The sequence below is a fragment of the Parasteatoda tepidariorum genome, chromosome 11, assembly GCF_982258835.1.
Source record: "Parasteatoda tepidariorum strain Cologne lab strain chromosome 11, Ptep-v5.0, whole genome shotgun sequence".
Classification (NCBI taxonomy): Eukaryota; Metazoa; Arthropoda; class Arachnida; order Araneae; family Theridiidae; genus Parasteatoda; species Parasteatoda tepidariorum.
The window spans coordinates 1-23446 of record NC_141765.1 but is presented as its reverse complement, the minus strand read 5'-3'; the positions used below and the strand labels follow the sequence as shown (position 1 = coordinate 23446).

At 32.8% G+C, this 23446-nt stretch overlaps 2 protein-coding genes across 2 annotated transcripts; one reads left to right on the top strand and one right to left on the bottom strand.

Moving 5' to 3' along the window:
- Positions 1 to 3521: 3521 nt before the first annotated feature.
- LOC147801139 (uncharacterized) lies at positions 3522 to 7914 on the top strand. The gene has a single exon (XM_087154709.1). The coding sequence runs from the start codon at positions 5779 to 5781 to the stop codon at positions 6718 to 6720; it is 942 nt and encodes a 313-aa protein (XP_087010835.1). The 5' UTR covers positions 3522 to 5778; the 3' UTR covers positions 6721 to 7914.
- Positions 7915 to 12197: 4283 nt separating this feature from the next.
- Positions 12198 to 20871, bottom strand: LOC147801138 (uncharacterized). Its single transcript, XM_087155100.1, has 4 exons — positions 20388 to 20871; positions 15905 to 17662; positions 13988 to 15298; positions 12198 to 12277 (listed from the first exon to the last, which is right to left on the bottom strand). Exons 1-4 carry the CDS (start codon positions 20869 to 20871, stop codon positions 12198 to 12200), a joined length of 3633 nt encoding a protein of 1210 aa, XP_087011226.1.
- Between the last annotated feature and the right edge of the window lie 2575 nt (positions 20872 to 23446).

The following is a 23446-nucleotide window of genomic DNA, read 5'->3' as shown; positions in this document are numbered from 1 at the left end:
AACAATATTTAAAAGGTAAAATAAACATAGAACTAATAACATATTGATAATTAAATCTACTAGAGAATATTTGTTTTTAAAAATATAATGTTTTATTAATATTGTTTGACTCTTCAATTTAAGCAATAAACAAAGGAAGATTAATCAGTAATCATGTTCAAATGGTCCTCTCCTTCAATAGTACATAACTGAAGTTTGACCTTGCTATACAGGTTAAGCTATTAGGGACTAAGTGCTTGTGGTTACTCATAAACAGGTTTATTTATCTATAAGTACTATTCAAGAATACTTTTATTTCATTCATGTTCGATTCTTTTAGCATAGTGGTGATACAGCACCAGTGTCAGTAACTGAAACTGATGTTATGCCCTTCAAAACTGTTAATACATTTTTCAGTTATTTTGTACTTCCAATTTAAACTAATATATTCATATTTAAAAACAATTTTTTTTAAATATATGTCTTTTTTATCATCCTGTAAAGCAGAAATTATAAAAAAATTTTTAAAAAATAAAAGGTTAATTTTTAAACAAATTTAGTATTTTTTTTTAAAAAATTATTATTATTTAATATTGCATTACTTATCCTTATGCAAAAACATTTTTTATCAGTATTAAAAGCATATTCATATTTAAAGGGTTAGGTATTAACTTTTGTTCTTCAATGAATTGTGGAGCTTCAAAAATTATAAAACTTTTACTATTATATTATATTATTTTCCTTTAATAAGTTAAAGTAAATTGTATAAAAAATATCAAATATTTATTGATACATGTAATTATAATGTGTACAATGGTTACACCTATAGAATTTTTACCGTTTACCAAAGTTCAACGTTTTGAACACTTTTAAGACAGTTTATCCAGTTTAAGACAGTAAAACCCATGTGTCCTGTCCAAAACCAGTTTAGGACGTCCAAAACCCCAACCCTGGTCACAATGATTGTTATGGTAATGAGATACTGCTAAAAAATTTCATTTAAAACGCTGATAAAGCTCAAAATATTTAAATACACATAAGGGCGACCTTTGTGCTGAAATACAAAGTAAGGTAAAACAACGTGTAAGAGCACAAAAAATATATAAATTGCAGACAGCTGTTTCGGCGGATGCTCAAAGGGCAACCTTCATCAGTGCAACAGAAAGAAATCTTGTCTTGTCTTGTTGGTTGGCCGGGGTGCCTGAGGCCGGAACGGCCCTTTACCCCTTCATCGTGAGATGAGTTCCTGGAGGTGTTTCCTTCTGGTACTGTAAATCTAAAATTGAAAGTGGAAAATTAGTAATGAGCAAGTTGCTCATGTAGTATCACATAAAGTGATGCCATTTGTAGTTACATACATAAAAATACAGTGAAAAATAATACATACAGTTCAAAAGTAAAAATTAAACTTCTAATGTGAAGTTTGTCTAATATTGTACGCCCCTAGAACAATTATTCTCTGTCATCTCATTCATAAATCTCTAACATCTCTTCCATTCACACTAACCATACTGGTTCTCTTTCTCATTCTCTTATTGCAAATCATAATGATTTTGTCAACGCTTATCAATCTTTTCCTATATTAGGATTGTCCAGTGTATTATAGTGCCATTATACTAGGTATAGGTTCATTGAGTTTTATGCCATACAATAAATATTTACTTCTAGTAAGAAGTTAGTCATAGATTTTCACACAATATCATATCAACCATTCCATTCTTACTTTATGTGCAATGTTCATTCATTCTAGAATTTTGCCCCATTATAAAGCATTGTCATTATAATAACAAATCTATACGATTTTGTCTGCTTATATATAATATTTACATGTCATGTCCGAGTTAGGTTTCCACATTTAGTGTTTTTCTATTGCCATAAATAATGCAATTGAGTTTTCTCACATGGTCAAAATTACATCACTTGTGAAAAAGTGTGCAATTGGCCTCAGAGAGGCGTCTTCTGCTAAATTTTCGTACTCAAAAATTGAGTCGAAATTTGCTGCATTGCAGTCTAGAGCCTTTTTAAAAAAGTTTCGATTTAGTTTGTTAAAGTGATGTTCGAAACTGTCCAGTTCTAAGTCCGTGTGTATGTCAACATTTCTTTGATACCACTCTGCGCCAGTTAGTTTTCTTAAGATCTTGTTCTGCGTTATTGTGAGTTTCCCAAGCTCACGTTCTGATACATTGCACCATGCTGGCGAGGCATAGGTCATGATTGGCCTTATCATGGAAATGTACAGTCCGCAAAAAAAAAAAGATATCACCCTGAATAACTTTCGTTCTAATGATCCGATTTTCACGAACTAAGTGTCAATCTTAATGGTTCCTGGGGGTGACCTCAAATATGCTAATTAATTAGTGCTAACTATTAATTAAGTTACGAAATCAGACACAAAAACGTACTTTCTCTGAATAAACATATATTTTTTTTTACATATTTGGAATCTAGACACTTGAATTAGGGGGGGTAGACAAAATTTTAAAGCAATTGGGTCGTAATTTGGGTTGCAATAAAGGTTTATATATTTGGCGATAGTCCAGAAAACCGCCAAAAAAAGTCGCCTGCGCAAATAAATATTTTAAGATAACCCATTGACTGATTCAAAAGAGAAACACTTAATTTTACTAGGTTGCTAGGCAACCAATTTCTGACTGTAAAAAAATTTAAATAATGTTTTGTGATTGCTCTGAGAGGTTTAATTAATAGTTAATAGAAAACATCTCGAAGTTTCTAGGCAATAGACAATTTTTAAGTTTATTTATGTCCAAAAAGCAAAAAAAAAAAAAAAAAAAGAAAGAAAAGAAAAAAAATTATTTTAATCTCCTTTGAAAAGAAAATTTGAATCGATTTATAAGTTTTTAGAATTTAAATACATGAACTTTTTATCTGATATTATTTAGATTATGCTATTTTTGCTATGTTTATTCGAGGATTTCATACTAAAATCAAATTAACTTAACTTATAATAGCTATATACAAAATTTTAGGGAGAGAGATTTTTACAGCTTTAATCGAGTCTTCTAGGCACGAAAGTTTGAAGAAAAAAAAAGTGCTTGAAAAATAAAATGTAGATTGTATAGTAATTCTAATGCACATTCACAAGGTTTTCTATAATTTACGATATTTCTTTTTTCTATAACTCAAGGAATTGCTGAATGTTTAGTGGCATTTTAAAAACATTGAAATATGTTATGTTTAAGAATAAGATATTGAAATAATATGTTGCATATTGTATGATTCATTGTTTAAAAAATTGCTTCATTTTGCTAGATATTTACGTTACATGGTTTTCTTTGGATAAAGATGATTAGCAAATAGCATCCACATGTTTCGATACATTCTGAAACTTACGTTCGCAAATTCACCATAAAATGTCGCACAGCATATTCTTCAATTACGATAAGCTACATTTACCACCAAATACTGCTACTATGATTATTTTTGTTTTCTTATATATATATATATATATATATATATATATATATATATATATATATATATATATATATATATATATATATATGATATGATACTCTCTTTTTAAACAGAGCTCTTAAGGCCCTTAAGATACTGAAATGGGGGCACGAAAACTTAAAAGATTTTTTTTTCCTAATGCGCCCGCCTGTGTTAACAGCCGTCAATTCAAGCATCTACAGGGCGACAGATATCTGTGTGGCCTAAGGATTCCTAACGAGCATCAAACATTCTCAAAATTAAGTGTTCATTCACTGGAAAATTTAGTGTTTATTCAATTTAAGAACTGTTCCTTCACTTGGTTATCTTACTACTTATTATTTAAACCACCAAAAGCTTAAAACAATATTATATAAGTTATCTAATTTTTTTTTACATAATTTGCATTTAATAACAAATATGTCGACATGCATTTAATAACAAATACGTCATTTAGCTAAAATTACAAATTTTGAAATTTATATGATTTTTTTTTAAAGACAAGCTAAGCTTAAGTATTCCTTCACTGGTTAGTTTACCCTATAAGATTTTGAGAAATTTGCGATGTTGTGAGAGATGCTTAAAAATGTTGACTACGTATTTTTATTAATATTCATAAAATATATATTCAAGAAATTGATGAATATATAATTCCAAATTTATTCATTCCTATGTATATTATTGAAATTTTATCAGTTATTGAGAAAAAAAAAACTAAAAAATAAAAAATAATCACAAGAAGTATAATCATATTCTATCAGAAGCATGCTTTTATAAAACTCCACATTCTCTGAATAAAATGTATTTTATTCAATAAAATGTTTTATTCAAATTTCTTTACTAAATTGCAAATAGAATTTTCGACGACTAAAAAAGAAACATCGTATTTTATAGCTTAAAAAAATAAAAATGAAAAGATAAGCAAACGATTATTAGCGAAAAAAATATGAATGAAATTTTATGCTAAGCGCGCGAAGTCAAGTTCCTCGCAAGTTTATCACATTTTAATATTAATCGCCCCATTTAATCATTTCTTCATTGTCGCCAAATTATTTTTTTAAAAATAATTAATTTTAATTTTTCTCAGCTTCTAATAAATAAAAACAGTTGAAACTTTAGATTTTTCAATTGAAAAATATGTAGATTAATATGGTATAAAAAAAATTCATACCTTATAATTCAAAAATTTTCATCCTTAATTTAATTAAATAATAAAAAATAATTAAGAATTATTAAAAATTATTTTTTTCGTGAAATTATCTTTGGGTAAATGAGTTTTATGACTGGGTGAAATTTTCATCGAATTGCTTTATTAGTTTTTAAAATATGACTAAAAACGTAAAAAGTGAAATTAACATTAAGGGGTACGAACTTTGGATCGCTCTCCTGACCAAACTATGGGGACCATATTTCCCAGATTGCGGCTACCCCCTATATTTTGAAGGTTAAGAATCCAAATATGTAAGAAAAAATATATGTTTATTCAGAGAAAGTACGTTTTTGTGTCCGATTTCGTAACTTAATTAATAGTTAGCACTAATTAATTAGCATATTTGAGGTCACCCCCAGGAACCATTAAGATTAACACTTAGTTCGTGAAAATCCGATCATTAGAACGAAAGTTATTCAGGGTGATATCTTTTTTTTTTTGCTGACTGTACAGTAGCCTTTTTAATTTCAAGCTAATTTTTTCACTGTACATTAATGATTGCAGTTTTAAAGTTGCAGCATTGGCTTTATTCTTCACGTTTTTCACATGATCCGACCAGGTCAGTCTGTTGTTAATGACCAGACCTAAATAGGTAGCTTTGTTTACTCTTAGTATCACTTGACTAAATAGTATCAGTTCATTATGCTCTCTAATTGATTTCCTGTTCTTCTGGACAATCAATAGTTGGGACTTTTGAGCATTGATCTCGAATTTCCAATCTAAACACCATTCCTCATAATCATAAATCTTTTCTTGTAATTTCTCTATCGCCATGTTCGGGTTGCTAGATCTCACTATGACACCTGTGTCATCAGCATAAAATGCAGTTAAACTGTTCCAATCGCCCCTATCGATTGGAAAATCGTGTGTAAAAAGGATATACAAAATTGGTCCGAGAATGCTACCTTGCGGTACGCCTGCTCTAATACTCCTCACCGTGGAGCATACGTTTTTCATTCTAATTTGAAAATTTCTCTCTGCCAAATAACTGTTAATAAATTTTATCAAGCCTTTCGAGAAACACAGCAGTTTTAGTTTCTGTCTTCTCCCCTCTCCTTGGTAATAATTCTTTCACTACCAAAAATTCCCTTGAGTTTGTTAAAGAAGTTAAAAATCTAAGACCAATCGGTTATTTGATGGCCTCATTTGATGTTAAATCACTGTTCACTAATGTTCCTGTTGAGGGGGCTTTGGAATGCCTAAAACTTAGACTTTCGGAATATCATTTTTCCCAATATGAGGTCGCTGAATATGCTAACCTTACCCGTGTTTGTTTACAACAAAGTACTTTCGCGTTTGATAACACATTTTACCGTATGACCAATGGTCTTGCCATGGGAAATCCTTTGAGCCCTATACTTAGTGACATCTATATGCATTATTTTGAAAGTAAACTATTCAAAATCTTAACTTTCCCCTTTTATAAAAGATATGTTGATGACAGTTTTGCTTTATTAGATGAAAATAATTGTAATTTAGACCAAGTTCTTAATGTTATGAACAGCATTGATTCTTGCATTCAATTCACTTTTGAATTAGAGACTGATCAAAAGCTTCCTTTCTTAGATGTTCTTGTGACTCGGAATGATAATTCATTCCATACTACTGTTTTTCGTAAACCTTTTGCTGTTTCTCTCCCCCCTCATTACAAATCCGCCCACCCTCCCAACCAAAAACTTGCCTCTTTTCGATCTTTTGTCTACCGTGCTGTTAATATTTGTTCCAATATTGATCTTCTTGATGCAGAATTAAATTACATCAAAGCCATTGCTCATGACAGAGGTTATTCCCCTAACATTATTGATAATATTTATAAAAACGTAATTAAACAATCGCCTACCGATAAACCTTCCAAAGAATTTTCTAACAATTTGGTCATTTTACCCTATTTTCCTAAAATAAGTCGGCAAGTTGCTAATATCCTAAAGAAGTTTGATTTTAATATTATTTTCAGTCCCATTAATAAGATAAAATTTTCTAATCTCAAACAGCTCATTGACAGTCAAAATAACTGGGGTATATACCAAATTAATTGCCAATGCGGCCTTTCATATATTTTATTTTATAACCGTCGTTGAACAGCCGACCCAATTTCATGGGTTTACGACTACTTACGTTCAACACCGTAGCCTTGTAATTTTGAACCAATCCAGAAGACAAGGAAACTCCTGGATCAGTACCCCCAGAGGTATTGATTTGTTGTGGGAACATGGAGGACTTTGAGACTCGACAGATTTAACGTGCATCAGTCACCATTTACTACAAGGGGAGTCTTCGGCCGGCGAGGATCGAACCCACGACCTCTTGGATATGTGCCCAGCGCCCTACCGACCAGGCTATCCCGGCCCTCCCTTTCATATATTTTATTTTATAACCGTCGTTGAACAGCCGACCCAATTTCATGGGTTTACGACCACTTACGTTCAACTCCGTAGCCTTGTAATTTTGAACCAATCCAGAAGACAAGGAGACTCCTGGATCAGTACCCCCAGAGGTTTTGATTTGTTGTGGGAACATGGAGGACTTTGAGACTCGACAGATTTAACGTGCATCAGTCACCATTTACTACACGGGGAGTCTTCGGCCGGCGAGGATCGAACCCACGACCTCTTGGATATGGGCCCAGCGCCCTACCGACCAGGCTATCCCGGCCTTCCTTTCATATATTGGCCAAACTAAGCGTGCCTTAAAGTGTCGTGTCAAGGAACATGAAGCTTATGTCAAAAAACAAGAATTTAAACGCTCATCTATTGCCCAACATTGTTGGGACTCAAATCATAATTTTAATTTTTCCTCTTCTAAAGTCATTCTAAATTGTTTGACATATATAGTGGCGTTACACATGATTGCCTGAAGAAGCGTAAGTACAACTGGTAGATGTTCCCTAGTATGGGATATGCCCTCCCCTTACTGTAATTGTTGCTTGACATCGTCTCTCCATGCTAAGCACCAGATTATCCAGGAGTTCTTGGGGTAAACGTCTCCATTCCTCCTTTAACGCATCTTTCAGCTGATGGGTGTTACCAAGAGGATACTGTCGTGTCGCAAGACGTCTCCCTAATGCATCCCACACATGCTCTATGGGATTTAGATCTGGAGAGTAAGCTGGCCAATCCATTCGTGTGATATCTTCACTTTCCAGTAGCTCTTGAACATTAGCAGTACGGTGTAGCCGGGCATTGAAATCCATAAAAATGAAGTCTGGTCCAATGGCCCCTCGGAACAGACGCACATGGGGTAGGATTACCTCATTGCAGTAGCGGTCTCCTGTTACAGAACCTCGGTCGAAGATCTGAAGCTCAGTCCGCCCGTTCAACATAATGCCACCCCAGACGACAACTCCAGGACCACCGTAACGATCTCTTTCCGCGATGCTATTGGGATGAAATCGAGCTCCAACCTCTCTCCAGATCAACTGACGTTGAGAATCGCTTGTAGCACTAAAACGACTCTCATCTGTGAAGAGGACGTGACTCCATTGATGAGGTGTCCAGGTTTCGTGTTCTCTGCACCACTCTAAACGGTGCCGCCGATGGCTAACTTTTAAAGGTATGCAGCGTTCAGGACGTCTAGCAAATAAGCCACCTTTGTGGAGGCGTCTGGCCACTGTTAATCTTGATACTTGTCTTCCTGTGGCAGTGCACAGTTGCTGAGATATGGCGCTCGCTGACTGAAAACGGTTTCTTTTCGCCTGGAGGACAATGTAACGGTCATCTCTTGGTGTTGTTTTCCTTGGACGGCCACCACCAACCTTCCGAACAGCTGTACCAGTAGTTTTAAAGGCATTCCAAGCACGAGAAACAACACTTTTGTTGATCCCGAACTCTTCGACGACACTGGTCACACTACGCCCCTCCTCAAGCTTCCCAATCATTCTTCATCGAGTAAAGTCGTCTAAATGATTTCTTGAACACATGTTTCACAAAACAAATCACTTGCACTTGCAGCGAATGTCTTTATCTACGGTGCTCTTCATCCTTTTATCACAGCTTTGACCTGCGCGCTCTGACCTACAAGGTTTACGTACACTTACATCACCTACGACGTTTTATTTCTAAAATTTGCATACAAATAATCTTTCTACTGAATTACGTGCATATTGTACTGCAATTTCATGGCTATTTTATACTTTGTTGGGGAGCTGTGGCCGAAAAACCACTTGTTTCTTAAGTTTTGCACACCAGTATATATATACTGGTGAAATAAATCGAGAGAATTTGCATATTTTATGGAATTTGCGTTACATAGAGGAAGATCATGGAAACCTCAACAGTTAGCCTAGAGGTATATATATATTATATACATATATTATCTATATATACATATACATATCACATTATATATATGTGCGTAACATAAAAAGCTTCTGTTAATCTTTTTATGTAATCCTAATTAATTATTCTAATCGAAATACTTTCTCACACTTTTAAAAGCCACATCCTGTTCTTAAATCTATTTTTGGCTCAACTATGCATTAATTAAAAGCAGGACATTTTTCCCTTTGCTCTCTGTGCGAAACTCTTGATAAACCAATTACAATTACTAAGATTTCCCTCTTTTTCCCTAAGTAGAGACATTTACGGATTTTACTTTGCAAGATTTTCTCTAACATATAATGAAGGAACACAACTTTACACACTTTTCATGACTGCTCTGTCTAATAATTAATAAATAAATTTTGTACCCTCCTTCCTGGCCTAAGACCTGTTTTAATCATTCTACTCGACAACGACGTTATATATATGAAAGGGTAGCAGTCATGGTGAGTGATGTTAGGCCACGCAGATAGCAGTTGGAAGGCAAAAAATATTTTATTAGCTTCACATAGTATATTTAAGGCATTTTCTAGCAAAGGCGGAGCTCAAAATCGCACTCAAAAACTGTGTGCTTAAGTTTTTATCTTAGGGAAAGTAGCAAAGGAATTTCCCTCTATTTTGTTATATTTGAGGGGAAAAGGGAAGTGATAAGGATTACTATTGGTTTATGAAAGAAATCTAGCGTTTCCCACACAGAGCATAGGGAGATATGTCCTGCTCTTAATTAAATGCATAGTTGAGCCAAAAATAGATTTAGGAACAGGATGTGGCTTTTAAAAGTGTGAGAAAGAATTTGGAATAGAATAATTAATTAGTAATAAAGTAGGAGTTGTTTTATAGCAAAGAAACTAACGTAAAAAGATTAATAGAAGCTTTTTATGTTACATCCCCCCTCGCCGAAAAATTTTAACTAACATCAAAAAAAATTTTAAAATTATCCCTTTGCAAAACTTTCCTTATGATGACACAATTAAAATAATGATAATAATAATAATATTTGTAATATCAACAAGATATAAAGTAACATGAATTATAAAAAAAACACACACTTGCACACTATGTAAAAAAAAAGTTTCATACAGAGTTAGAGGAAGAAAAAAAATTTTTGAAGTAGCGCTACTATCGAAATGAAGTGTTAGATCTCCATTTTCAAAAATTTTTTGTGATTAAGTTTTTTCAGTCCTTCTTTATAATCACAGTAAATAAAGTTATTCCTCATACTAACACAATTAAAATAAACTTTTCACTTAAGACAAGAAAATCTATAAAAATTTCCTAAAAGATGCAAATATTCATATTCAATAACAAGAAAGATACAAAAATATGAAAATGCAAGTGATATGAGATATAAAAATACAAATTGACACTTTTTATCAAAAAAATTTTCAATATAAAATGTAAAAAAATTTTGACACAATGATCTTTAATCTGAAGTTTAAGACTTCAGTATTCTTATTTCAATGAGAGAATAAAAAGTTTGACACTTGGTCTTTAATCTGAAGTTTAAGATTTCAGTATTATTAGGGGAAATTGTTTTGTTAGATTAGGGGCTGTATTCCCCAAAAGGAGGAAAACAGTCCCTATTCTCAACAATAATGTGCTGGAAGATCCTAGATTCAACAAGGTGCATAAATATTTATTTTTTTGGTTTTCACCAGAGACAAAACTACCATCGCCCCATATCCTACTAGATTTGGTTAAACGTTTAACTTGAAGAAAATTTGAAAAGTCGGATCTTCCAGAAAAAAGGGGACCACATGTTCCATTGAACCATGTGTATTAATGTCATATTTGGTATTTATAATTTTATTTTCATGAAACAAAAAAAAAATTGACACTGGTAAATTTGATGGTTATTTTACCCTTTGAGGTTAAATTTTTATTGTCTCTATAAACTATTTATTTTTAGCAAAAATATCTGAAAAATTTCTTAAAATTTCCTGAAGTTGGGAATTTTTTTCATCATCTTGAATTTGCACAATTCCGTCAACATGATTATGACAATGTTGTACACCATTATCACATTCAGTCTCGTGAACACTTGAAAATTCAAGATTATTTTCAGTTTTGCTATTTAAATCTTTATTTTTAAGTCTACTTTTTGTTTTATTTTTCTTAGAATTCTCTTTGCTTACATTTTTATGTTTGTTTATTTTCACGTCCAAAATTTTATTTTCTTTAACTATTTCATTTTGTTTATTATTATTTGATTTAACATTTTTTCTTTTATTTCTATTTTCCTTTTTACCTTTATTCTCATTATTGGTATTTTTATTGCAATCATTAACCTGGTTTTCAGGAGAAATGTGTAAAGACAAGTTGCTTTTACAATCCGAAAAAGTGATCAGTTTTCTCTGATTTTGCATTACAACTCGTTTATCACAATCAATCACAAATTTAAACCCATTACATTCCTTTAAACCCAATATGGCATAAGGTAGATCAGTATTTAAAATATAAAATTCCACTGAATTTTTAAGTTGAACTATTCTTTTTTCGGTTTATTCTTTTTGCATTATTTAATTAGATGATAAAACAATCGAAACATACAAAAATATTGATTATTACTCAATATTATACAGAAATATAAGCAATACTCCTTAACTGGGCGGGGCTACCCGACTCTCCCATATATATATATATATATATATATATAACAGTGTTTTCACTACAAAGCGAGAACGCGAGAATCTCGCATATTTTTTTCTTTTCTCGCATTAAAAAATGATTAACGCGAGAAGTTCTCGCACTCTATTAATGAATTTCAAAATGAGCGAATCTCGCGAATTTTGGAAAAAATTTCGTCTTCCACTATTTTAAATGAAATACGTTTCTCAATCCTTAATCCCTTGATCTTTCCTTATTTTCAACATCGGTCATTGTTATCAAGCTTTCCTATTTACCAGTATTGTTCAGAACCAGTGCGAACAGCAGAACACAATGCCCCCCACCTCCGAAACCCTTTCAGAACACATTTCTCTCCAACCACATGTTAACCGTAGGTAAGGTTTGTTCATGTAAGACGTTTAAATTTTTTGAGCTTGAATGTAAGATGGACAAATACCTTGTTAAGGCAACATTTTCTAATCCATAACGCACAAATGAAAAGGAAACAAATGTCGGTAGGAACGGTCAAAACAAAACAAGTACGGATATTCAATGGATACGGATCAATTACTAGCATGAAGTAAGAACATGAAAATAACTTCGCTATTCTATAGCAGAAATAATTGAAAAGCCTATGCTGGCAGGTGAAGAGGATAGGAAAGTGTGTGCACAATGCTACAAATTTGCTTAGTGGTTCTGAATAGTTCAGCATCTGTTGCATCCAAAACCGAATTAAGACAAAATATACTAACAGATTGACTGATAAGCATTTGAGCAACCTAATGAGAATAGCTGATGAAAAAGTAGATATAGAACATTTTCCATGTGATAATGCAGCAAAAATATTCAATGCTTTAAAAATTAGAAGATGTTAAAAATGAAATATTTCTTTTCCAAGTCTATTCATGTTTTTTTCATTTTTAGAAATCTCACCTAACTTTTTGAAATCTCACCCAGTTTTTGAGAAAGGGTGAGAAATTCTCACCCACTTTTTTTCTGTAATGAAAACACTGATATATATATATATATATAGGACTGGGCTATAAATCGATATATCGCTACATACCGATTTAACGCCTGTATCGGCAGGCCGATACAGCGACTTTCGTTCCAGGCGATGCATCAGAAATCTGATTTAAGCCGTCGAGTAAAGAAGACGAACGATATAGCGATACAAGACACGAAAAAATCTCTTACGTTCCGATGCCAACTCGCGCTGGGGAAAACGATGTACGTATCGTTATATTGAAACGGCCTTGATTGATGAGCAGTAGAATCAGAATCAGTTTTGAGAACATATATCGTGATCTCGCATGTTCGTTTCCGCACCTTTTAGTTTTTTTTTCTACTTTGTCACGACTTGATATCGTTTCTTGCAGATTATTTTCAGTGGGACTGACTTTGTGATCGTTACCTTGTTCTGAACGTAATCTACTATTGAAAAGAATATATAAAGAAGTGTTTCTTAATTAATTAGGTAAATTTTTTTTGAAACAAAACTTTCTTTTTTATTTTTAAATGTGAAAACTAATTTTGATATTATATGTTTAAGTATTATTTTACATTATTGAATTTATTACAAACGGAAATCTAATTTAAGGTGCCCATAAAGAATTAAATTAAAAAGTAATTAAATTTGTTAGGCTATTTTTTACTTTATTTTAATTTATTAAAAACTTTTTGGATAAAATAATAATTTAATGGGTTTTTATTACTGAGTTTAAATTTATAAATCTTTAATTGTTTTCATTTTTATAAATAAAATTATAACCAAACTTATTTTCCTTTTTTGGATTTGGATATAAGTCGATCAACTATGTTTATTCAAAAAAATTAGTAATGTTTGCGATTGCGACTTCTTTTTTTAAAATCATTTAGCACTTCGTTTTATTAAAGAGTATAATCGTGTTTTTTAATTTTCTTTCAATATTGTCAGTTGAATATATTATCGAATATCATAATTCTTTTGTTTTTATTTTCAGGAAATTAAACCTTACTTTGTTTTTTCGTTCAGAATTCGGTAATTATTCAATTTAACTTTATTATTTATCTGAAATAATAATGATAAAAAATAGTGTTGTTTTAAAAGTGTTTTTTTTTTGTTTTATTTATTTAGCACTTTGTTTTAAGCACACAAATAATTTTTAACGAACTTATTTTTTAAATTTTCTTTCTATATTGTTAGGTAAATATATTGATAAATTTCAATTTTATTTATTTTTTTATTATTTATTTTTGAACTAAGAAATCTTTCGTTATTTGCGCGATCATTTTTAGAAAATATAACATTAATATCTTTCTTAAGCAAAACATATACATCAAATTCATAAATTGATTTAAATCAATCAGAGTATGAAGTTTTGATAGAAATCCGACTTTCTGCACCTTACAAGTAAACAAAAAAAAGTTACAAAATTATTACTTAAAGTGAGAAAACTATTAACAAAGTCTGAGTTGGAAGACAAAGTAAGAGTTATATTCGATGATTTTTTAAGTTCAAGCTCATAAAGTTCACTGTTCAAATTTTCAATGAATTGTTGATCTGTTGGTTGAATGTCTAAATTCGATGGTCCAGAGAACCACAAGTCCAGTGACACCAGTTCGGAAGGATCGATTCCTCGCGAAATCAAGTCAGCAGGATTCTCCTCAGATGGTATATGTCTCCAGTGAAAATTATTTGAAAGTGTTTGAATTTTGGATACACGATTTCCAACAAATGTTTTTAATTGGTGCGGAGAAGAGTTAATCCAAGCCAATGCGATGGTAGAGTCTGAAAATAAAGTGACCTCTTTGATATCCATTCTTAAAGCAGCTATAACCTTTTGAACTAACTTAGCAAGCAAAAGGCATGCACATAACTCCAAACGAGGTACGGATATTGTTTTTAGAGGTGCAATTCTAGATTTACTGGCTAGGATTTTAAAGGCAGAGTTAGAACTGTCAGGATGAAGATATATCACAGCTCCGTACGCCAAAGTGGAAGCATCAGCAAATCCAACGAGAGCAATTTTCCTAACTTTAGAGGTTAGAACATATCTGTCGATTCGAATGTTCTCTAAAGCTTTCAGGTTACTGACAAAACGATTCCATTCTAGAGCAATGTGATCCGGCAAAGTGTCATCCCAACTAAGGTTTTGAGTCCGAAGTTTTTGAAGCATTATCTTATCTCTACTGATGACGGGTCCAAGAAAGCCAATTGGATCATACAACCTAGCAATGACTGACAATACATCTCGTTTGGTATAGGTTGATTGCTGGGACACGCATACTTTGAAAGTGAACTTATCTTGTCCCGGTTGCCAAATTATACCTAGTGTTTTAGTAGATTCTTCAGTCTCGAAAGAGAATTCTTCGTTAAAGTTGCTGTCATTGATCAAGTCCCTGGAATTCGAGTTCCATTTGTGCAAGGTCATGCCACAACTATCAAACATTTTGACCAATTGAGTCTTTAACTCTGAAGCCGATTTAAGATCTGTTGATCCAGTAACTGCATCGTCCATGTATAAATCAGAAAGAACAACTTCTGAAGCAAGAGGGTAATTCAACTGTTCATCCATTGCTAACTGCTTTAATGTTCTAATGGCCAGAAATGGCGCGTTTTTTGTTCCATACGTAATTGTTTTCATTCTGAATACTGTAGGCACCTCGTCTTCTTGAGTTTTCCACAAAATTCTCAATAAATCTCTTTGAGACGGATCGATTAATATTTGATGAAACATCTTCCTAATATCAGCTGTTAAGGCAATCTTGTGTTTTCAAAATCGAACAATCAAATCAAAAACGTTTTCTCTCACTTCTCCGGTTAATAATATGTCATTTAAGCTTTGTCCTGTCGATGTAGGCGTAGAGCAGTGTTTCCCAAAGTGTGGTACGCGTACCCCCAGGGGTACGGGAACAGTTTAACGGGGTACGCGTTCTTTTGTAAAATATCTTGCAGCAAACGAAAATTTCAAAAATTTTTTTTTTAAAAATAAAGCTAGCCATGAAAATTTACATTACATATTTTTATAATAACTATTTTTACAATTAACAGTTAATAATTAGTGGTGTCAACTGCCAGTTGTGATTTTTAACTTTTCTGCAAATTTTTTATAGTAAACATTAAATTCATTCTTTTATTAGTGGTACACAGCGCTACGAAAAATTTATAAAGGGTACTCAAGAGTCATAAGTTTGGGAAACACTGGCGTAGAGGCATTAAATACGACTCTTAATTTTGTAGAAGTTTTGTCGGGGCGAAAAATGCCATAATGTGGCATGTAATATGATAAAGAAGGTGAAACATCATTTACAACCCTTTCCATATGATTTAAATTATAGTATTTATTTATGAATTCACAATAAAGTTTCTTCATTTCAGGATTGGTGTTCAATCTTCTCACAGTCTGATTCAAGCGTTTCTGAGCTATATAACGAGATTCATCTATAGTTTCCAGCGCTTCCTCGCGAATAGGCATTTTGACCATGTAACGACCGTTTTGTGCTCTTTTATGATTCTTTTGAAAGTGAGTTTCGCAAAATGCTTCTTCATCACTCAAAATTCGGGAATTATCTATTTCTTCAATTTCCCAAAAATTCTTAATGCTATTTTCAATGTTTTCTGCACGATAAACTAAATTACAATAATGTTTTGGATTTTTGGATTCATATGAACCACTAGCAATAAAACCAAAAACAGAATCTTGAAATGTTAAGTTTTCTGAAGTGCGATATTTATTTTCTTTAATGATTTCAAAAAAATGTTCAGCGCCTAAGATCTTATCAATTTTTCTAGCCTTAGCGAAAGAGGGATCAGCTAATATTAAATGATTGGGAATAATAATGTTCTGTAAATTCAAAGTGTTAGATGGAATTAAATCCGTAATTTTATTGACTACTAAAAATTCAGTGCGAAGCGAAAACGATGAATCTTTATTAGAAACAAGAGCATTCAATTTATATTTAACATTTGTTTCATTTCCTCCTAACCCACTTATTGGAATATTTATTCTTTCTCTTTTCAATTCGATTTTGTTTGCGAAATCCGAAGTCATAATATTTACCATACTTCCACTATCCAACAATAAACGTCCTTGAACGAAACAGTTACTCACAGGATTCCAAATCCAAGCTAGAGCCGTTGCGAGAATTATGTTTTTATTTCTACAAGTGTTTGTAGTAGCGAACACATGAGATATTAAATTATCATTTGAAACATTATTTATGTCCTGAGAAGTTGGATTACAGACTGGCGCCTGTGATTCTTGCTCTATTAGAGATTCCGAATGAATCTCCGTTTGGCGAAAATTATTTTCCTTGCGATGCAATAAGGAATTATGCTTAGCTTGACAGAATTTGCATGTAAATTTGGATGGACAGGAATTCAGTTTATGTGATGCATTTAAACAATTAATGCACAGATTATTTTTCTTAACAACATCAAATCTGAGAATTGGTGACATTTTTAAAAAAGAGGGACAGTTGTAAATTAAATGGTCCTTTGAACACAAATGGCATTTATTGCAATTCGATTTCACAACAAAGTTGCGTGCTTTGTTTTGATGTTGAATATTCTTAGCTTTATTCACAAAAAATTGGTTTCCCTGAAGATTTTCTAATGTTTGACATCTTTTTTGAATAAATTCCATAAAGGTATTGAATTTTGGAAGTTCAGTAGAAGTTAAACTCATTTCATACTGTTTGCGACTTTCCTTATCCAATTTTTGAACAGTTATGTTAATTATTAATTGTTCAACAAGATCATTACTTTCCAATTTCATTAATTTTAAACCTCTTAAACTTTTATTTAAAGTATCAATTAAATGTCTCAATTCTTTATAAGATTCTACAGAAATTTTTTCAAAATTCAAAATGTTCGAGATATAATTGTTTACAATTAAACGAGTATTTTCAAATCTTTCTTTTAGGATTTTCATCAAGGATTCAAAAGTATCTTCTGGCGTTTCAATATATTTAGCGTCACCTTTTAAAGCTGAACGTAAATAAAACAATTTCTGCATGCTATTTAAAGACTGATTTTCAGTTATCAAACTATCAAATTGAAGCTTAAAGTTATTCCAGTTTTCGATTTTTCCATCAAAACAAGGCAAGCAAATATCTGGAAATTTAACATTTATTTTACTAGTACTTAATTGTTCATTGTTATGCAAATGAGAAATATTAGAACTTCTTGAATGAAAGAGTCTTTGTAAGCTTACCTTGTAAGATTCTATCTCTTCCATTTCATCAAAATGGGATTGATACGCTTCTAATTCTTCATCCTTCAAAATTGAATAATAATCCAGTTTTAAAACTTCATTTTCTTGAAGAATTAATCCTATGCTATCGATCCGAGATTGCAGTTCGAGACAATCAGCGTCATTTCCATTTGTTGAAATAAAGCTTTCCAACCTAGTTATTTTGCTTTTAGAGCTACCACGACGACAATTCAGTTGTTTTCAGCTCTTTTCATATTGTTCCTCAGTGTTTGAAGTATCAGTCATTTTTATAAATCGAAAATATGAGTACCAAAACGAAGTTATGACGAAACGAAAACGAAAGTTGATCAAAATAATATTTTCGAATTATATCAGGTTTGAACTCCGGGTAGACAGGAACATGTTGAGGGGGTTCGATATGCGGACTGTATTTACGAATGATTAAGAACAAACGATAACTATTTAACAATTTATTAACGAAACGGTGAATGACGCCATTTGAAGACGTCCGACTATATCAAAATAAAAAACAACAAGAGCTCTTCTTTTCGCCAAATTAAAAGATGAACGAAGCCAAAGCCGATAGAGGCGCCAACATCTTCTTTGCTACTTGTTCATTATTTTCTAACAACGATTTCATATGCAGTTTCGAGGGAAATTTGACTTTATATGTTTATTTTCATATGAAATTCCAGCTTCAAATTCGGACATTATATCGTTATCATTAATTTTGTTGTAAGATACCTCAATCCCAAAATTCTCTAAGTTGTTTGGAAATGATCGACTCATTAACAATAACACTCATTGTAAATAATTCCTCGCAATTTGTGCTCCCCCCTTGTAAAGAACATCCCCACGACGTTTCGACTGCTACTAAGTTTTTGTTTAATCGCATAATTCGCCCAGTAACTACTTCATAGTAATTAGTCCCCACCCAAGAGAACTGATATTTCTTTATCATTAAACTCATAACAATCAGCTAATTGTATACTTCTTAAGTGTCTAAATTTTTATCAATGTTTTCAGGAGGAGTCCGTAAATGTGAGGCCGTTATATTATCTGTTTCAATTGCTTCAATTTCGATGAATAAATTTGGATCCTGTCTATTTTGAAATTTAATTTTCATGACATTATATGTTTTCCCTTTGTTTTCATTACCGCCAAATGTGCAAATTGAAATACTCTCTTCTTTGATTATAGGAAAGTTAAATTTTTTGACAAGGGGCGACAAAACAAAGCTACGCTGACTCCCATTATCCAGGAAAACGCGGCATACTTCCCTTTTATTTTCATCCCCAATCAATGCAGCTCATGTATGTACCAAAATGCTATTGGATTTAGTATTATTAGTTTTCGTTTTAAAAATTGCCGAAACGACGCTATCTGTTACATTTTTCTGATTACGACTTTCAATATTCGAATCATTTTGTTTCTGAAAACATACTGAAATATGGTGGGATTCCCCACAAAAGGAACAGTTTTCTTTAATCGAACATTCTGCAACACAATGACGAGGTTCAAGGCATAAAAAACAACATCCTTTCTTTTTCAAAATATCTCTCTTTTCCTTAGCATTAAATGTATAATACGATTCTAATATATGTGATTTATTGCAGAATAAGCATTTCGCATTGCCTGGCCCCGATGAGAGGCTCTGTTGAGATGAGATCATAGAAAAAGTGTTTCTTTTTTCAAGGGCATGCCTGTGCTATTACGTTTAACAAACCCATAATTCTTAATTTTTAACCTTCCTTGTGGGGAAAGGAAATAAGATGGCGATGGTTTATGATTATTTATTTGAAGAGATCGTTCGCGGCTCCGTATTTCTGAATTGCGAAATATTAATAGAGCACTTAAATCAAATTCCTTATCATTTTGGGATGGATTAAATTGTAAAACAAATTCTGAAGGAATTAATTTCATTAAAATGGGTGTCAATAAACTGGTATAAGTATTTCTTTTTATACCCAACTTTCTATACTGCGTATCTGTGTTTCCGCGCTGTCATATAAATTTCTAAGACTCATAACATCATTAGGATTTTTGACAGGTTTAATAAATCACTCAAATGAGAGTTGATTAACATGCTTTTGTTCCAAAATCTATCCTTTAATAACTCTAGGGCTTTATCGTAATTCTCATCAGAAATTACAAATCCGTTAATGCATGCAAGAGCATTTTCACATAAATACGATTTCAAATAATTAAATTTATCAACTTTGCTTAATTTTACATTATTATGAATACAACTTTCAAATAAATTGTAAAAATCTAACCATCCTTCATAATTTCCCACATATTTATTTATATTTAATGTAGGTAGATCTACACTCATATCCATAAATTAAGGATAACGAAGTTCGGGCTCAGAAGGAGACAGAAAGCCAAACATATTCGACTTATTTGTAAAGTCTGTGTATTAAACAAAAGGTAAAGAGTAAAAAAGATGCTATATGTTTGACATAATTAATAAAAATTGCGATTTTTACTCCCTGGAGCAAATTTCAAAAAAAGAACCTATTTACAAAAAACAGTATAACATGGTTAGTGTAATGGTTAATACGGAGTATGTCTCCCGGACATGCTGACTATCAAATTATCAATATGATCTTGGGGGAATATTACACCACTCATCAAGCAATGCCCTCCGAAAGTTCTGTAGACAGGTGGAAGGGGGATGACGGGCTGCAATTCGTCGGCGGCCAAGCATATCCCACACATGCTCTATTAGATTCAAGTCCGGTGAGTATGCTGGCCAATCCATACGGGTGATATCCTCCGATTGAAGGCCTTCGTCTACAATGTCTGCACGGTGAGGACGGGCGTTGTCGTCCATGAACAGAAATTCAGCACCCATGGCTCCCCGAAACAAACGTACATGTTGTTCCAGAATGACATTCCTATAGATGTGGCCTGTCATCGTTACACTCTGAACTTGCAGGCCAGTTCTGGAACCAAGAATAATTCCTCCCCAAACGAGCCATCCTGCACCACCGTAACGGTGTCGTTCAATGGTGTTGTCTTCGTGGTAACGGGTGCCTGGCGCTCTCCATATGAAAGTCCGGCGAGAATCAGACTGCGAACTAAACCTGGACTCGTCGGAAAACATCACACAAGATCACTGTTGCGGTGTTCACAATGCATGCTCTACTCCAGGCTAATCGCAGGCGACTGCGAGTTGCGGTAAGTGGAACATATCTGGCAGGCCTACGAGCATATAGACCAATGTGCCCTGAGCGTCTGCACACGGTCTGCCTTGAAACTGTCGTACTGGTAGCTGAAGAGAGCTGACGAGACAGGTCTGATGCTGTGCTCCGTCTGCTTCTTTAGGCAGTAACTGCCAAATATCGGTCTTCATTCGGCGTTGTAACTGGGGGTCGACCTGTGCTGTAACGTCTACTCACATTACCATCATCTTGGAATCGTTGCCAAAGCCTGGAGATGGCACTCTGGGTGATTCCAAGTTCCTCGGATACTTCCAGCTGGGTACGTCCATATTCCAGTCGTCCGATGATTCTGCCACGTAAAAAATCATCCAAATGCTTCCTTTGTGCCATAACTATGCGGTTATTGCACTGAAAGGCTTTTAAAGCGCTTGTGAATAATTTTACTTCTTTGCCACCATTCCTTATATACCCCTCTCTTACACTCTCGTCATTGTGACGTACTACCAGCGTCATCTAGTGGTTTCCTGTAATTCGCATATTCTTCTTCAGGATGTGTGTGATAATTCTACAGGTCAAATTTTAATTTTAGAGTTTTATTTCCGTGTGATTCTGAATTATCCCTAATTTATGGACATGAGTGTATGTTCATGCATTCAGAATTGTTTGAATCATTTGTTTCAAAGGTACTTGGAACTGTATCAACTGGGATAGAATTCATTTTCTTTATTTTTTAAGAAAGTTTTGTTTTCCAAAAAATTAATTTTTCTTGTATTTCTTCAGAAGTTTCAATATTTTCATAAATTGTATCTTCAGACAAAAGATCTACAATTTCATCATTCAAAAAATTCAATTTGCTTTCTTTTTCATTCAATTGTGCTAAAAAAAGCTTCAAATTATTCCAGTAATTCTGTTTCGTCATTAATCGATTCTTCAATTTTATTAATCAATTTTGTAATATTTTCTGCCATATTTATTTCTATCCAGGTAATTCAGTTTCAGTGTAAATAATAAAATTCTTACAAGGATATTTCGTTCGCCGATGACGTCAAATCAGTTGAAATTCATTTCAGCTTCCCGGCCGATGCACCATAAATGATCCGTTTTCAAATCAACATCAAGGTAGGTTCAGTGGTCTTGTATCAATAGTTCAAAATAATTTATCGGAAAAATCAAATCAAATCTAACAAAAACAAATATTTAATAACGAAAAAGAATTAATACAACTTGACCCTTCCGGGTCTACATGTTCACTGCTTGTTGATGCGCTCACAGCGCCCTCTCAGTAAGGAGGTCTTACCATAGCGCCCCCCTCAGTTAGGAGGTTTTAACACACTGCTTTAATCAATGACAGGTTTTAGATAGAAGCTGTTTCAAATTCATACCTGAATTTTACTTGCTGCTCACTTCTAGCTTTGTAATGGGTATATCCTTGAAAATTATAAACGAAACCAGCAAGTCTACCGTAAGCGAAATTGTATCCTCCACTTGGTACAAAAATTGCTCGAAAATCCTCGTGTGATATAAAAGTCACAGTTGCTCAAAAATTCAGCAACTGTTTCTCGCCGTTGAGAGAGAAATTGCCTATATTTAAGAACAACTCACACTTGAGTCAATCAGATCGTGTTTTTTTTTATCACGTTTTAATTTTATGAGATGACGTTTACAAATGGAAATAAAGTTGGCTTCAACGGAGGTGGAGTGGTTGATCGGATGAAATATTTCATTGCTGCAGGTCAACAATTATAGAGTGAAGAAAAAATAACATTTCCTATTTAAATTCGAGCATTTAAAACTCTTTCCTATGCTTAGATAGCAATTTAAATGCAGTTATGAACCATAACAGCAACCTGGATATCATTTTAATGGCGGTTCCGGTAAGTGAAGTAAACTATTTTCTAGTTAAATTTTCTTTTAGAATACTTATTTGTTTTTCAAACAAATAAAGTCAAAACTTATTATGATGTATTCCAACCAAAGGATTACTTTTGATTACATTTGATAGAATTCTAAATTTATATAGATGATGCATTTTTATGGCGAGGAACTTCATATTAAAATATTTGCCTAACAACTCGCCAAACTTTGCTGCATTATTATCATAACATATAAAACATAATGGAGATTGCATTTCTTTATTTTTATATTTTAATCTTTAATTCTGATTGTAAAAGCATCTGTTGGATTATATGAAAAAGTTATTTAATTTGTTTTTCATTTGTGAAATAATTATTATGTTTTCCCCAAAGAATGCTTATAATTTTTGAAGCGTAATTTGGAAGTGAAGTGTTCCGAATTTTTATTTGCAGCTGAATTAAGACCTTAAAATGCACAAATTTAAACGAATATCAATCAATATTCTACAGCGTCTGTCTGTGATTTCCTTTTCCTCTCCTTACAGGCATCGCTGAGAACCTATGAGATAATAGCATCACATGAAACAATTAAATATTAGCCTAAAGTTAACATAAATAACAGAAGATAAATTACAGAAAATGGTAACCCGTTACGGAAAACCGT

What these genes read in the sequence shown, in the direction of transcription:
- LOC147801138 (XM_087155100.1), bottom strand. Translation starts at nt 20,871, where the DNA reads ATGTTTTCCGACGAGTCCAGGTTTAGTTCGCAGTCTGATTCTCGCCGG. An exon ending in GGCATTGCTTGATGAGTGGT is followed by an intron (nt 17,663 to 20,387) that starts GTAATATTCCCC and finishes TTAAATTTCCAG; the next exon opens with ATATTTGCTTGCCTTGTTTT. An exon ending in TGAAATGAAGAAACTTTATT is followed by an intron (nt 15,299 to 15,904) that starts GTGAATTCATAA and finishes TTGCCTTAACAG; the next exon opens with CTGATATTAGGAAGATGTTT.
- LOC147801139 (XM_087154709.1), top strand. Translation starts at nt 5,779, where the DNA reads ATGGCCTCATTTGATGTTAAATCACTGTTCACTAATGTTCCTGTTGAG.